The sequence below is a fragment of the Salarias fasciatus genome, chromosome 17, assembly GCF_902148845.1.
Source record: "Salarias fasciatus chromosome 17, fSalaFa1.1, whole genome shotgun sequence".
Taxonomy (NCBI): Eukaryota; Metazoa; Chordata; class Actinopteri; order Blenniiformes; family Blenniidae; genus Salarias; species Salarias fasciatus.
In genome coordinates this window covers 11,799,777-11,816,976 of record NC_043761.1, presented here as the reverse complement: position 1 = coordinate 11,816,976, position 17,200 = coordinate 11,799,777, and the positions used below count along the sequence as shown (strand labels likewise).

Genomic DNA, 17,200 nt, shown 5'->3' with positions numbered 1-17,200 from the left:
GACATTACATACCATTAAAAAAAAAAAGTGAAAGTAACATCCACCCACAAACCACAGTAAATTCAATAAAAGCAAAACAACAACTCCTGTAATGTTTTAGGAGATTAAAAAAAAGGTCAAATAACCAGAATTCCATGAAAACACAAGTTAAACAAAGCAAGAAGGCAGACTGAACCATAACAATGATGAAAAAAAAAAAAAAAAAATCAGAAGCCAGAAATAAGCAGTGAGATATAAATAAACACTTGAAAACACATTACACAAACAGGGGAAACATGACTGAAAATAAACCTTTGAGAAGTTATTTAAATCGATGAAGAAAAAAAGGTGTATTTGTTATTCCACTGGATACAAAATGTGGGCTTTCGTCAGAAAAAAAAAAAGAGTCTGGGAAATTCTAAGAAGCATCAAAAAGAGCTCTAAAAATGCCTGAACCGTGATTGTGTTAACCAATTAGACAGTAAGCAAACTGAATCATTGTCCAGCTCAAAAACAACAACTCAGCCAGGAACACTTACGAGCAAAAGGTCATCGCGACACAAAATCTAATGCGACATCGCCAGTGTAAATGAGAAATGCTCACTTCTTCATTAGCTGCTAATTAAAAGCCCCCCTTGAGCAAGGAATTTGACTCATATGCTCCAGTGCCCAACAGCTGATGTGTACGGCTAAACACAGCAGGCACATGGCGGAGGTTAATCACAGGAAGGTCAGCCTTACATTAAACAACGTATCGTCTCCTCAGCTCAGGCTCGCCATGGCTTCTGAGTTAGGACAGGTTTTTTTTTTTTTTTTTACATTATACATCCTTGCAGCAGAAAATATTATGAGGAAAACACTCTAAGAACTACTCTTACGCAGATGATACACAAATCTATTTATAAATGAAACCAGATGATACAGATCAACCTGACAAAGTAAAAGCTTGTCTTCTCCAACCAAGAGAGCAGAAAATCTGTTTTCTTCCTATTAAAATAGTTTTTCCTTTCCACAGTCTCCTGTGCTTGCTCTTTAAAAGTGCCTTGAGATAACTTTTTCATTACCACTATATAAATAAAACTGAACTCATAGTCGGAAATTAACGCACAAATAAAGCACAGTACAGAAAGGATCCTCAGTTTTCTCCCCACATTTTTGTTTGCTCAGCGAAATATGAAAATGATTCCCTTGCGTAACCATCCAAAACCACATTTCCACACTTGACTGTATAAACGTTGAACCAAAACAGATTGAAACAATGGAATAAACAACACATTTTAATTGACACTGGATAAACAACCGGAGCGACGACTGGAAATGGAGATGAATGAGCACACATGAAAATATTTAGATCTCAGCTCAAAGAATAAAACTCAAGGAGATGAATGAGAGAGAAGGAAGGAAGTAACTGGTTGATGTGCTGTGATGGGAAAAAGAAGTGGAGAAAAACTGCCTGACATCCATGATCCAAACCAACAGGAGGTGAGTTATTGGGCCTGGTGAAATACGGGTCTACACTCATCAAGCAATAAGAACAGATGACTTCCTCAATTACAGAATAACAAGATCATTTTACCCTACAGATGGTTGCTATAACTCAGTGACAAACTGGCTTATATCTGAGAGTTTAATGTTATAGGAACATGCTTTAGTTCAAAACCGTCTGACACTTCTTTTTTAAAGTCAAGTGCTCTCTATAACAACAGGCTGTGATATTTTCCAAGCCATTCCCAAAACACTGCAACCTTCACTCCAACTCATTCCCAATCCCACACAGGACCCAACGCTCTGCCAGCGCTCACAGGCGACAGGAGGCTGAAGGGAAGCCGAGACTTACCGCTGGCTGCTGCGGCTGGGCGTAGCCGGGGTGCTGCTGCGGGGCAGCGGAGGGGGTGGAGGGGTAGGGGGTCTGGGGCTGGGACGGGGGCTGGGAGGAAGGGGGGCAGTTGTAGGACATGTTCAGCTGACCCAGGTGGGGCGAGTCGGAGGAGAAAACCGAGGAGCCCTGGCCGCTGTCCACGCCTCCTTCAGCTGAGACACAAGGGGCCAAATATTCAAAAAGTTACTTTTTCTGATGGCTCTTCTCATCCCAAAACATTCTAATTCAAACTATTGATTATTTGAACTTACATGTGTGTGAGATGCCGGTCTGCTGATAGTGAAGCTGCTGCTGATGCTCCACTTCAGCTTCCTCCACCTCAGCCTGCAGGAAAACCAAATAAACAAGTCCAATAACCAGTCAGTATTCAACAGCAGTAAATGTAACTGAGTAGTAATCCAACAAACCTGTGAGTGTGTAGTCTTTAGCGTCTCTTGTTGTTGCTGCTGATGTTGTTGCTGTTGCTGCTGCTTCAGTTGTTGTTCTGCCTCTTGTTTCCTCTTCTCCTGCTCCTCTCGTACCAGCTGCCTCTGTTCTCTCTTATTCCGGATCATAGACACGCGGTCCTTGATGGCCTTGGCCATGGTTTTATGGTCACCCGCAGCCACGTAGCCAGACTCAACCTGGTGAGTGTTTAAAAGTTAGATAGAAATCAAAAATCCTGCCTAACTATTCATATTCAGAAAGTATTACAAATGTGTTTGGGTCATTTTCACCCACTACCATCCATCTATTCATCATTCTCCTTTTCATTTTCCATACACACCATTTCCTGGGCCACATCTTCAGGAACATCCTTGCTCAAGTCGAAGGAAAACTCGATGGCTTCGTTGTCTTTGTATTTGCCTGCAAATATGTTAAAAAGGGCTGATCAGGCTGTGAGAATCTGGGGCAAACCAGGAAGTGAGCAACCAAAAAGTGATGTAATGTGTTGTAAATTACACTCATGTTTTTAAATGAAGGACAGCAAAAAAAAGATTTTCTTGCCTTTCAGCTTCTTAACGTCTTCTATCCTGAGCCACAGCTTGATGGCGATCATCTCTCCATCGTCCTCCTCTGCCAGCTCGACCCTGACTCCCGTGTCCTCCTGGAAGAACGCATGGTTCAACAGGATCTTTATGGCGTACCTGAAGAACGAGAGGTCAGAGGCTAGAATTAGGGGCAGAATGGGTGGTGATTCGAACAGAAACGGAAGCAAGGAATCAGGAATGACAATGAGGAAGGAGTTACTGCTTGACAGTGATTTGTTCGAAACGATGAAAACCTTGTGAGCTGATCTAATGAGGGAGCAGAGGAGACAGGGGATTTGATTAATTTTGACATGTTGGCCAAGAACAGCTTTCCACTTTATGACATTAATTTCATACAAGTGGATAAAAATATTAATCAATATAAAAATAACAAGCGTTCCTAAAAGGACAACTGAAGGAAAAAAATGAAAAACCGAAGTGAAAACTTTCCAAACAGCAGTAAAGAAGGCTTCGTGTTGGCAGTCCAGCAACATATTGACAGAGAACAGTGATCTGATCAACTTTAACCAAGACAATGTGAGTTTAAAAAGGATTTCCTGTAGAATTAAAATATAATAGCATCATGAAAGGTGGAGTAACTATAGGAAAACAGTTCGTGTAAAATGCATGTCGGATTGCTTCATGTTGTCGGAGCTTTGTGCGCATGTCTGTTATGTAACGTCGCCGCATGACACGTCAAGCATACTGATTAGGGAAAAAATGCACGAGTGGTCAACACTGCTGCTCTTAAAGATCTCTTAGTGTCGAGACCGGAAGTAAGAGGGACGTTTCTTAGCAGGAAGAGTCACAGAACAAGTTCGATTAGTCAAGCTAAAGAATCAATCTTCAATACTTGCGAGTTTCTGGAAAAACACTGGATGTGGGATCATGTAACCCGTTATGGGATTGACCTACTAACTCAATCAGATAGTTGACCAATCCGATCACCTCATTCAGTGTCCGTGAAAACTGGAGCGTCTGAGCTTTAATCAGACTCACCTCTCGTCCTTGTTTGTTCTGATGCAGCCCTCGATAATTTCCTTCACCTCAGGAATGGCCACCTTGTCAAAGCTGCCGGGCTTCACTCCCTGAACAAACACAGCAGAAGAGAAAACTGTATAAAGAAAGTGAAAATACAGAATTGCTTTTGTATATACTATTAGATTTTTCAACACTTTTTTTTGGTGAAATTGTCTCTGAGAGTGAAAAATGGACCTGAACTGTTATGTACCAGTGTAAAACTTTCTTATATTTGTGAATGTTTTCAGACTTTTCAAACAGTTGTTGACAAACTGGTTAAAATTAGGATAAATCCTGTGCATCATTTTCAAAAGCTAATCTATGTAATGATGCATAGGACAGTCATTCATCTATCATTTCAATCCAACAGTTCCCTTTTCATTCAGTCACAGACAAATAATTCAGTTCATTCAGTGGATTTGTTTTTTTCTCTGGATGTAAGAATCCTATTGATAACTGACTGCAATGATTCCTCCTTCAGAACGATGAAAGTAAAAAACAAAAAAACTGAAATCGAATGCAAAAGGTGAAAGCTTCCACTGATATTTTCTGCTTTGACTACAACTGATTCAATTTAAGTGAAAGAGGTCTAAAGTTTAAACATCTGACAGTCGGAGGCTCAGCTGTGTGATAGGATGCCAAATAACAGTTCAGCCAAGAGTTGAGTTCCCCGAGAAACCAGGTTGTCCTGTTAAAGATGAATAATGAATCGCAGCCTTTCACAACTAATTGAGGGCATCAGAATACTGTTTTGAGGGAGGAAATCCTAACAGGAGAGACCTGCAGAAGCACTGCATCAAGAAAAGACAGAGTCACGAGAATCAGACGAAATGGGAAACAACTTTCTGTAGAGGAAAGTCTAAATGAAACAGAAAACTAAACAGGTGAAAGAACTTCAGTAGATTACTGAAAATAATCCATAAGAACTCATCCAGTTTACGCGATACCGTTTCTGGTAAGATAATGGAGGCTACATACATATTTGTTCTATTTCTGTTCTATTTTGTTCTATTTCCAGGCAAAGTAGAAACTGTTAAAGATAAAGTCAAAAAACATAAAACCCAGACCAACAAAGTTAAAACACAGATTAGTAAATCTGTATAATAACTACGCACAGTAAGTCAAAGATGAATGCAGCAGATTGGTTGCATAAATAAAACATAGAGAGCTGAAAGAAGGAAAGTTAAGGAAAATTAAAATACCACAGAAACAGCAGCAGGTGGGAATTCTAAAGTTTTCAAATTTGACAAATAGGTGTCTTACCTATGAGCACTCAGAGAGGAATTATGTTGAAAAGATGAATGATTAGGAAAAAAAAAAAAGCTGAATCTAGACCGGTTGACCAGCTGACTGTCGGACTAGCGGACGACCTCCTTCTTCTTCTTCTCTTCTCTCCAGCCGCTCTATTCTTTCCTGGCCCGCTCCACCAGTTTGCCGTTACATAACAGCCCCATCTCCCTCTCTCTTACACACACACACACACACACACACACACACACACTGATGCGTCTGCACACTCGCACACACTATTTGAGATTCCAGAGCCAAACAAAGTTAGTAATGACGGGCGAAGTAATGGTATTAGGCCTGGCAGAAGAGGGGAGGGTCGGGGAGACGAGGAGATGGAGAAAAAGCTACATTTTAGTTTAATAAGGCTGATTGGAGGTAAGGAATGTCCCAGAAGCCGCGGAGCACGTCAACAACACTGGACGTCAATGCAGGAGATAAGCTAAAGACCATACTTGATCTGTAGGAGAAGCTTGACCGGGCTGGAAGGCTGAATTATTTAAAGTAATTTCACAACCAGTGTCGAAAAACTATGGAATTAGAAATGAGACTAGAAGATTGTTGGAAACAATTAAATAATTTAATTCCCTGAACATGCCACGAGTCATTAACCTCTCAAATTCTTCTTAAAAGTCTTAATCTGAATCTGATAAGCTAATTGAAGTGGAGCGGACACTGATGCGGACATGACTTGTGCTCAATTGCAAGAATCCATAAATACTGTTATTGTGAAAACCGGTTTGCGTCACACTTCACTTTTTTCCAAACTTACAGCCAATGCTCTCCAAAGACTCACATTTATTCCACATTTTTTCAAATAACATTATATTGTAGGATATTAGCACTCTGTAGTGCATTAAGAGGACAAGAACTGAAAGATTTTGGTGAACTTTTTACCAAATATATTATTTCCCCTGCTTTCAAAAAGTCAGTAAACTAAAAAAAAAGTCTTGAAAAATTCCGCTACAACAAAGTTGATCTTTTCGACAAGTGCACTGTAAAGAGCTGAAAGGAAGCAGCATGCACTAAAAACAAAAAAATGTAGTAAAGCCTTTTTACTAAACAATATGACTACGACAAAAGTAAATGTCAAAGCTATTTGCAAAAAAAAAAAAAAAAAAAAAAAAAAAAAGCACTTTAGTTCCTCCCAGAGTCCAAAAGCATGAGCTTAAAGTCGACCGGTGACTCTAAATTACCCGTATGTCTCAATGTGAGTGCGTGTAAAAGCTCACCGGGACCACTGAATGGATGAAATGGTAAAGATGGTGGGTGGCTGAATTTCAAAAATGCTTTTAAAAGCTAAAATTGCAACCAAAATCCTACTAAAAGCTTTATTTGACTGATGAACAGCCATAGAAAACACTGGAAAACATTTGAGTAAAAAGAGTCAGCAACTGTTGTTTGTTATATACTTCAGATCAAAATCCATTATTATGAATTAATCATCATGTATCTGGAGTTTTTGCTTATTTTCTTTTTCATGTTACAAAGGGTTAGATTATTTTTACAACATTTTTTTGTGAATTTCACATTAAAAATACAGCGAAATTCTGATCACAAGATGGCATTTAAAGGGTTAAAAACAACACGAGTATGAGTTATCTAATATTAGTGCTGACCTTGAGGTCCATAATCAAAATGAAATTGTAGGAAAATAAATCAGTGCGCTGTGTGGCGTTTAATAACATTCATTATTGTGTTGAGCGACTTTTTGAGGACAGACGACGTGAAAAAACAGGCGAACGAGGAGCTGGCGGGACGGATTAGGCAGGGAAATAAAAGGAAGCGGGTGACTGCGGCACCCCGCGGTCGTCACATGGCTGCGTGTGCCTGACAATAACAAACACGACTGAATCTGGCTGCTCGACAAAGTGTTTTCCCAACATGCTCTGCTGATTTGGGCGAGCGCCTCGCTGGAGCTTCAAACGGGCAGAAACCCCGAGGCCGAGGTCGCCGCCATAATCAGATGTAGTCTGATCAAAGTGAGGATGTGATGAGAGAGAGAGAGAGAGAGAGAGAGAGAGCGACGGACATATGGATTGAAACACACCGTCTGAATTTATTCCGCCTGTGAAGCCTCATAAATTAAATTGCGATATCCGGAGACAGAGAGAAGACAGAGAGACGGAGGGCGGATCCGTTCCCGTGTGAGTTAAGAGACGATCTTAATCCAAATCCTTTCATTTTGAAAGTGCCGGTGTGACGGCGCACAGCCGCACCGAGAGGATTTCATATTTCTGGATTTGAATGAGAATTTAGGCTGAAGCATCTAATCACGAAAAAAAAAGTAGAAAAAGTACCACGCAGGTAATTATTCTGGTGAGGCGAGCTGAGATGAACCATGTTCACTCAGAATTTCAATGAGGACATCCCACTCATCCTAAAGTAATAACATACTTCTGGTAATTACTTTTACAGACAAGTATTTCAGCGAAAAGGTTTTCTTTTTTGTTTCCCCCATTTGCTCCCACAAGCTAAATATACCACAGTGTGTAATCATTTCGCTTTTACAGTAACCAGTTCACCTCGGAAGCGTGTTATTGGATTGTGGCAGGAAACCAAACTACTCAAGATAAAACCCGCAAGAGGAACTCCCCCCCCAAAAGCCGGGACCAGATGAAGAAGCCACGGAGCGGCGCTCCGGCAACATACTGAGGTGACGAGCAGCAGCGAAGGACAAATGACAAGAAGGATAATGGCTGGACTACAGCAACAAAGAGGGATGAGAATAGAAAAAAAAAAAGATTTCTAGTCATTTTTTTTAATTATTAGGGATTTGTTGTGTTTACCTGCGTAAAGCTTATACGGGAATAATTCAGTGTTTTTCATTGTGGCCATTCAGAGCTTTTTTCCAGTGTCTCGTTTTTTTGCACAAGCACTTATTTTCAACCTCCTCTCAGAGATAAGTGAAACCACTCACACGCTCCAGGGTTAATGCACCTCAAGGCCAACACATAAAACATCCCCGGAGAAGGCCTTTTTAACAACCTGACACAAACAGGCGTGGGCCGCACAGCGCCGGTGAAGTGGGTAGTGCTCTCATGTCACAGTGGGATGGTCCCTGGTTTGAGTCCGCCATCGATGGGAATCAGTACTCTTCTGCTTCTTATTTAAGATTAAATGTTAGTTTGACTGGCCTGGTATAAAATGTGAATGGATGCTCAGGATTGCTGAGTATCGCCCTCTACTGGTGGAGAACAAAATGCAGCCTAAATTCCTCGGGCGGGCGCCTGAGAGGCAGGCAGGAAAAGCACCAAAACACCAACATGTGACTGCTTCTCCTGCAGCTCATGCAAAACTTATTATTACAGTCTGTAAACAAGAGGGAGGGAGGAGGGAGGGCGAGGTGGACGGAGAGATGTCACAACTTGGCGTCTCCACATTCTGCTGCGCGTCGCTGTCTCTCACACACACTCCGAACGCGGACTTACGCTGGTGACTCGCCGGTAGATCTGGGCAGCGTTCTGACACTCGGAGTAGGGGTACTCCGAGGTCGCCATCTCCAGCATGCACATCCCGAAGGCGTAGACGTCGACAGACTCATCATACTTCTCCTCATACATCTCTGGAGCCATAAACTCCGGAGTACCTGGGAAAAAAAAAAGAAGAAAACACTTCAATTATTTTCTTTGAAGTGTCTCATAAATAATCTGTAATGTTCTTTATTGCCTGCAATGTCGTAAAATCATTCAAACTGAATAACACACTTGAATAACTATGATGATCAAGTCAGTACACATCATAAACACACACCTAAATTGGGTGATTGAAGGCTTTAGATATATATGAAAAAAAAAAGTCCAAAACACAGCTGGATAACACAAAGTGACTGACTGGCACCACATATTTGTTTTCTTAGAGTGTGTGTGGATTTCTGCATGCATCCACATACTTGTGGTTGGTCTAATTACTACAAAGAAGCTGCGAGATTCACCGAGCGTATCATTCCAGCCTTAAGCGCGCAGAAGAATGCGCCCTCATTTACTCTGCGTGAGTGAGAAAACGCAGGAGCACTGAAATAGTTGTGGTCAGCGACATGAAAAGGCTCCTGAGAGCCAGACGAGGACGACGAGCCGCCGCTGCCCCACTGGTGAGTCTGAGTGAGCACTGTCAGCAGAGTGCACGTGCGGTGGAGCTCTGCTCTTTGTAAATGTGGCTCTCACATTTCCAGACAGCTTAATTCCACCTTTTAGAAGCCTCAATCTTAAGCCTTTTTTGAATAGTTCCTGAATTTCAGTCCTACCGATGACACTCTTGGCGAAGGAGGCCCTCTTCAGCGTGGCCAAGCCCAGGTCCCCGATCTTCACCGAGCCCGTGGGCCCCGTGATGAAGATGTTGTCACATTTCAGGTCTCTGTGGATGATGGGAGGAGCTCTGGTGTGCAGGAAGTGGAGGCCCTTGAGGATCTGTCTGCACCACGAGCGAAGCACCTTGATCTTCATCACCTTGAAGCGCTTCAGGTAGCTGCGGGACAAAGGAATTGCGCTATTAAAAACAAGCACAATCCGTTCGCGAAACAGAAACGTCTCTCTGTAAGTGGCTCCAAATCACGTTCCAGCATCACGGCTCAACAGCTATGAGCTGAATTCTTTTTGAGGCTGAAGGCTGCTTCCCACACACCACTGAAAATCTTTTGAGGGAATTAAATACCCCAAATCAAAGCACAGAGAGGCAGAGGATGGAGAAACAAGATAACAGAGCTGCAGAAATGGAGATAAGGCTTCAATTAAAATATAACTTTGTTAAAAAAAAACCCATGAGTTTTCATGAGACGATCATAGATACAAACATGAAAACATACAAATAAATCCATGTACAGATTCACACACTCATGCGCATGTTTGTTTAGATAATTTACAAGTTAGAATTGAAAGTGACAGTAAATTAGCAACAACTCCATTCAGAACAGAAAAGTTTCAAATGCAATGAAGTAAAAAGTTTCAGAAAACAATTAGAGAATACATGAATAATCATGTAGTAATGAAGTACAAATGCCTTGCTACTGGTCATTAAATTCTACGAAGACTATTTTTTAAGCTTGGAATTTCCCTGATAAATGAGAACAAGGTAGAGTTAAATGTATGATTACACCCTCAGGTAGTTTACAACAGTCTTCCTAAGTGTCAAGCTGCATGTTCCTGTTCAGAGTTATGAGAGTCTGGAAGTCGTCCCGGCATAAACGGAGAGGGCGAGCAGGGAGGCGCCCTTTGACACCGTGCCAGATATCCGCATATCCACACCTGTGGCTGACGGAGAGTCAGTCCACCTGGTCCTTTAGGTCTCAGGAATGTGGGAGGAAAGTCGAGGGACGGCCACAGGGGTCCAGAGAGAGGAGTCAGTGTCGGGGGAACTGACCTCAGAGGGCAGAGCGAGAACAAAACGCTGTCTGTAGCCGAGATGACGCTGCTGATTTCAGTCAGATTCAATTATTTGATGACAAAACTTTGGTCTTCATTAACTTTAAAAGCTGGGGAAACTCATTGATTTTTCCTGATTATCACTTTCGATTATTTAAACCCAATGCACAGTCTTTTCTATTTTCGCTAATCTGCATCCACCTGAGTCATCCTCTGATCATCCGACTGGCCCATGACTCATTATCTTTAGCTTATGCTGGGATGTGTTATTTCACAGTCACGGTGATTTCATTTAGTTATATGTTCCTGTTTGTGAAAGCACTTTAGTTTCAAGGGCTAAAAAAAAAAAGGAGAAAAAAATCTGCCCTCTTTCTTTTGATCTAATTACAGCATTTAATTCAATATGCAAGACTTGAACAGACCAGGCAGCTGAGCAGCACACAAAAAGATATTGTTATCTCAAATAGAGTTGGCTTTTTTTTTCCTCACCCTCCCTTGTTGTTTTGGAGCGAGTCTGGCTTCGGCGTCTCTGGCAGCTCCAGCTGCTCTGATGATGCAGCGAAAGCAAATCTTCATTGACGAGAAGCGAGTCAGACACAAACTGTACCGAGCATCACGTATCGGTCTGCTTCGACACCCCCCACCGACTGCATGAAGTAATGAAGTCTCCTATTTCACAGGAACATCTACAGTACAAACGTCTATTTTCTTCTTATATAAATAGGTGTCACTTCATAAATGGGTGATCTACTGATTCCACTGCCATAGCAGATCTAAATCAAAAGTCCGTTCCCCTCTGGAGTTGTACGCCTCTGACCGGAGGGAGCAATTGTGCACATAGTTGAGTCATTGCATTTCCAGTTGCATCAGAATTCAAAGACACATTTCACCGTATTTTGCACCCGGATGCAAAGTTTAAAATTGGCATGATGTTGAAACTCCACTTATTTTGAAGATATTAAATTTACATCAATGAATTCTATGTATTTGGACTAAAATACTTGGATCTGCGGATGTTTGTGCGTCACTGTGCTGTCATTGCACTGGTCTGACCCCCTCTAGTTTCTCCAGAAACTTCAATGAGTTTCACACAGCTGGTGCAAAACATGTATTTTTTTCAATACATGTCACTTTTTTGCCATTTTCTGCAGAATTCACATGCTTGTTTTGTGCAGCTGGTGGTTAATAAAAGTAGTTGCGTTGCAGTTTTTTTTTGTGACTTCAAAATGTTAAGATATTACAAATTCAACACCTTCTCAACTACAGTAAAGCTGAAAAACTGATACATAAGAAGTGCAAGTAAAATATCAACACCAAATAATCTGCTTGTTATCCATCAACAGTGTTTGGTCAAGGCGGTGCCTTGTTAAGACGCAAAATAACAAAAGTTACACTGTAAATGTCATTTGAAGCCTCATAAATCTGGGTAGATTCACATGTTTTCGCAGGGCGTTTTGCTGTGTTAACAGATACAAAGTAATCTTTAGGAATGAACATACCTCAAAAATGTAAACGTGTTCATTTTATCACATGCTCCACCCCCTCCTTTTTCTTCCTCGCATCCACTCCCTTTCTTTACCGTGACTCATCTCTCACATGCCTCCCGTGGAGCTGCGCCTCTCGTATAATCTTCCTCCCTCTTCATCTTCCTTCCTCTTACCTACCCGCTCAGCCCGCCTGTCTCCTCTGCTTTCATTCACTCCCATTCTGGAGTCACAGCGGTGTTGACAGACAAGTTTGAACCCTGTGGCATGCAGCGCCGCACAAAGCATCTCCCTCCGACGTGCAAGCTTTCAACCGAGCTCTCTTTTCAGCACTCATACCCGAGTACACAAACCTGTATGATATATAAGTATCGACTGTATCTGTGCTGTACAAACAATTCGTACTGGTATAAAAACAAATGCGTCAGCACTGATAGGGCAGTGGCAGCAGTGCAGGCATGTCCCTCACCTTTTCCTCACACACGTTCTCACAGACACAAAGATAAGGGGCTTGTAATAAACTGTACCCCTGCTGGCCAGCGTTTCCATCCTCACCATCTCTCCTCCCTCCCTATCAGTCCTCCCCCTCTTGTCATCCCTCTCTTCTTTTTCCACCGCTGCGGAGTACAACAGTCCCGCTCCTTTCTGAGGCTTCATCTGGATGACGGCCAAATCCCCCAAGTAGTCTTGATCCAGCTCGTGAGTGCACATGAATGCACTGCAGAAAGAGCCTTTAGAACGAGGACTTAATGTGAATAAATGGCGTTTGTCTGACACGACGTGACCTTCGAAGTGATGATGGGTATTTTGGAGTTGTACAATGGAAACTGATCATGGAAACAACAACTAAGCTGCAGGTTCGAAATGCAATTTTATCCAAATTCCAGCTGACGAGATCCACCGTGGACAGGCCATCATCAGTCCACTACTGGCTTAACACCTGAGACACACGACGTGTTTGGATTGTGAGCCTGGTTAACCTTGAGTAAACTCATGGAAAACATGCAAATTTTGCACAGAAATGTTCCCTCAACCATCTAGGTAAGATCTCACTGTAGCAACACAATATACTGCTCGCAAGCACTGCAGGCCTATGACCCCTGGGAGTGTTTTCGTTTATTCCACTGTTGTGAATGAAGAATGCAGATCAGGTTCTTACAGGACAACTTTTTTTTGCCTTTCTGGGAAGCTTTTTCAGTCTTCCAGTGGAGGGCGCTACTGTCATTGACAGGACTATATCACTGACTTGATTCTCTCACTCTGTGGTCAAAGGTAGGTAGGTCACCAGTGTGCCATCAGTGTCACTGATTTTGCATTCATGACCGTATTATATATTTATCTGGTCATGTAACTGTGTGTGAATCTATCAGTCACATTCACTTAGACTGTAAAAGTGAGTCTGGTCAGTTTCCGTCGACCCTCCACCGGGCAGGAATGAGAGGAATCTGCAGCAGAGGCAGCAGCTGGCAGGTGGGCTGACGTCCCACGGTACACTGTACAGGGCGGGCTGCGTGCCACCCGTCCCCGCGCTCGCCTTTTTTTTATTTTTTATTGTGTCACGAGCTCGACCGTCGCGTTCGCATTCACAGCCGGCAGAGAGGCCGTCCATTCAGTCACGGTATGTACAATGACAGCGATAGGCGCATCAGTTCTCTGCAGTCCGTTTTGGGTGTGTGGGGGGTGTGGGGGGGGGGGGGGGGGGGGGGGGGGGGGGGGACACCGAGACTGATAGACGCCTGCGGTGCGTCTACAGATGCACAGCTTGTCATACAGAAAATAGCCTCCTTGTGGTTCTTCAGACTGCACTGTCTGTGAGAGCTGAAAGACAAAATGCTGGGAAAACACTTTTGTGACAGCGGAGCCTGATCGTGTGAAGGGCCACTTCAACACACACACACACACACCCACACACACACACACCCACACACACACACACACACACCCACACACACACACACACACACACACACACACACACACACACACACACACACACAAAAAGCATGTTTTTGTGCCAGCAAAGAGGATGACACAGATGTGAGTGTGTGAGAGAGTGTGTGTAATTCTAACATTTCATTAAAAACTGGAGGTGAGTCATGATCTTTACCGGCACAGCTCTTCAGAAGCAGGAAAGAAAGGTTGCTGCTGCACGTGATAACAGGCTGATAAAATATTTTTGTATCCAGATGCTGTTTTTTTGTAACTTTGGGAGGGGCTGGACAGGCGCTGGAGTGGTTAGCACTCCTCCCTCTAGTGGAAAAACTCACCCAGGTGTTTTTGGGTGGGCTTAAAGCCATTTAAGTGTGGAAGCTGCATGTTCTCCCTGCGTGTGTGCTGTTTTCTATGCAGGCTCTTGAATTTGCTCCCACAGTCCAAAAATATGTAACTGAAACGAACGTGCTTCTCTCTGTGGTGGATTTGTGACCTGTCCAAGGTGTATCCTTTTACCCATAATCAGCCAAGATCAACTCCAGATCCTCACACCATTAAGCTGGATTAAGTGGTATAGAAGAAGAAAAGGGGAATTTTGGAAATTGTCTCCAGGGGCTGAGTGTCTGAACCAATCCTATTGTCCAGACGGTTAAAAAAAAAAAAAAGCTCTAAAAAAAGCAGATGAGCATACAAGACGGTGAAACTCAAAACGTGGAAATTTCACGTAACACTCCTGCACTCACGTCTTCAGCGTGCCAGATGTCATGAGCTCCGTGACGAGAACAATGCATTTCTTTCCTTTGCAGGGTCCCTCCCAGGAGTCATAGAAGCGGACAATGTTAGGATGCTGGAGACCCTTTAACATCCCGGCCTCCTCTTTGAACCGCTGACGCTCCGACTTGGACAGCTTACGGTCCTGCACATGGGACAGAAGGGGAGAATTAGTAATGCTTATGTAAAAGACACACACAAACAACACGCTGTATGTTCGAAATCTGGAGGGAAGAAATGTTTTCCCAAAGAAGCCAAGCTAGATCAATATTATGATCTGATTACAGCCAGGGCAATTACAAGGGAATCAAAAAGGGAGAAGGTTTTGATGGGTTTAGACAATCGGCTAATCAACACATGGGAACTGAAGCTCCGAGAAACTTAAAACCATGTACCGACAACATAGCAACAAATACAAAGGGCTCTGGGCATTCAAACATAAAATACATACAAACAGATTACATTTGAAACCTAATATGATCAGAAAATTCTGTTGTAAAAAAAGACTGGGCATGAGAGTAAATCCTTTCATCTGAACTCAGAGAAACCACCAACATTCATTTGGAGTGACTGAAGCTGGATTCTGCTCCCTCTGCTTTTGATCACTTCATGATTGAGTGATAAAAGAGATTCATAAATAAACATTTAAATTTACGAGTGGGGCAAAACTGAGTCGCAGAAAGATGTTTGCGTCTTCTTTTTTCTCATTACTGACAGGCAGGTTCCTCCACTTGTACAAACAGAGAGCAATTAAACAGCTAATGAAATAAACTTTCTGCAGTGATGCAGAGTCTGGAGGCTGCTGTAACCTGTAACCTGCGAACCTCCGTACACAAGCTTGCTTTTCTAATCTATTCTGAGCCTGAGGTGAAGCTGAAGATCACTTTAAATCTTGTCCTCCTCTCATTTTTGCTGTGGAGATGCGACTAGCAGTACATAACATTAACACCCGGCTTTAAATGGGTCTTTTATCTGCTGTGGTCGCAGCCGCCCAGTAAGAACCTGACCAATAAAGCTATGAAAGGAAAGCTACAGTCCGCATTCTTCTGCTCTGAGGACGGCCAGCTTCTAGGAAAAGAGAAGTCCTCCACGCAGTTTAATGGGCATTCCGGCTCGACCCGATGGGTCAGCGCTCGTAAAGGATTGGGACCACGCATGAGTGTGTGCATGTGCAAGAACGCGGGTGTACTGGTGTCAATGCATCCGAATTAGCTGCCCGTTTTGCATGTTTACTGTCATGTCAGCTCTTGAAGTGAAGAAAGGGCTAATGATTCATTAGAATTCTCTCTGGCCATTTGGACATTTTTACGGAGTAATTTGAGAGTGTGTGTTGAGCTTGTGCGGCCCTGTGTGTGTGTGCGTGTGTGCATGTAAAGGCCTACTTCCTTTTTTCTCCAGCTAACCGTAGATGACACATTCGGCACAACACGGCCCTAAAAATAAACTAAATTAATGGTGAGGGATTCTTGACACACTGAGGATTTAGGAACAAACAAACGATCTCTCAGAGGATGGATGTGCATGGATCAGTCGGCTAAACCATTAAATGTCCATCCTCTTGCTATTCAATCAGAAAAATTATCTGGTTAAACGCAATCGGTGCTGCTGTCAACCACTAGTTGGAGCTACAAAGCTGTGATAGTGACTTTGTGAGTGGAGACTGTTGAGTCGTCTCAATTAGGATTAAAATCATCATCAATCATGAGGATGATCACTTTGAATGAAAAGTCACCACAGCCCAGCTGCTGTTTGAAGAACGCTGCAGCAGATGTGGAAAAACCAAAAAAATCCACAAAGAGATGATCTGATCTGATCTAACCTGGAACAAATGGAAATTTGCACTCTGGGAGGCAATCCACAGGGTTTCATAATGTGTGACCCTTTTAGAGGATGAAATTACAGCAAAGTGAACAGACAGATCGCTCCCCAGACGAGCGTGGAAAGAGCAGCAGGAGTGCTTCAGAGCTTGCTTGTGACTGTGTGTAAATATTGTAGAAGGACAAAATAAACATGGGAGGCCAAAAAGGAGATTGTGGGATTTCATAAAAAAACAGAGCAGCAGCAGATTTAAGGTGACGCAAGATGAGACGTTGGAGGTTAAACACCTACTCTCCGTAACGTTGTGAGGATTATCTCTATGGTTACCAGTTAAAAAAACAAAAAAAGGTCCAATAAGGGTACCTTGACTCCAGTTCAACTCTTTGTCTTCGTCCAGAACATTAACAACATCCTGACGTCTCTTATAAAACACGCTGGATCTTTTTTTCTGAAGCCTCACATTGTTTTATTTTAGCTTTCAACTTGAATCCAGCAAAATAAAAGGATTTAGTGCATTACTGCAACACATCAGAGACAAGGAGGGCACTTGCCATAAATCATTCAAAACCTTTAAAGCCGCAGAACACTCATGAGCCACGGCGACGACGAGCCATGGATCCAAATAATCAACTATTCAGCATATTGAGGTCGCGACACGTAAGT

The 17,200-nt window shown here is 42.7% G+C and overlaps 1 protein-coding gene across 6 annotated transcripts in view; it reads right to left on the bottom strand.

The window, feature by feature from the left end:
* The window catches only part of wnk1b (WNK lysine deficient protein kinase 1b), a 76,179-nt gene that overhangs the window by 22,543 nt on the left and 36,436 nt on the right, over positions 1–17,200 (bottom strand). For all 6 annotated transcript variants that reach the window (XM_030113040.1, XM_030113035.1, XM_030113037.1 and 3 more), the window contains exons 3-11: positions 14,692–14,864; positions 9,419–9,639; positions 8,607–8,764; positions 3,868–3,956; positions 2,846–2,985; positions 2,625–2,704; positions 2,266–2,481; positions 2,110–2,182; positions 1,817–2,010 (exon numbers count right to left, since the gene is read on the bottom strand). In XM_030113040.1, coding sequence (XP_029968900.1) covers positions 1,817–2,010; positions 2,110–2,182; positions 2,266–2,481; positions 2,625–2,704; positions 2,846–2,985; positions 3,868–3,956; positions 8,607–8,764; positions 9,419–9,639; positions 14,692–14,864 — 1,344 coding nt within the window. The remainder of the gene's footprint in view (positions 1–1,816; positions 2,011–2,109; positions 2,183–2,265; positions 2,482–2,624; positions 2,705–2,845; positions 2,986–3,867; positions 3,957–8,606; positions 8,765–9,418; positions 9,640–14,691; positions 14,865–17,200) is intronic.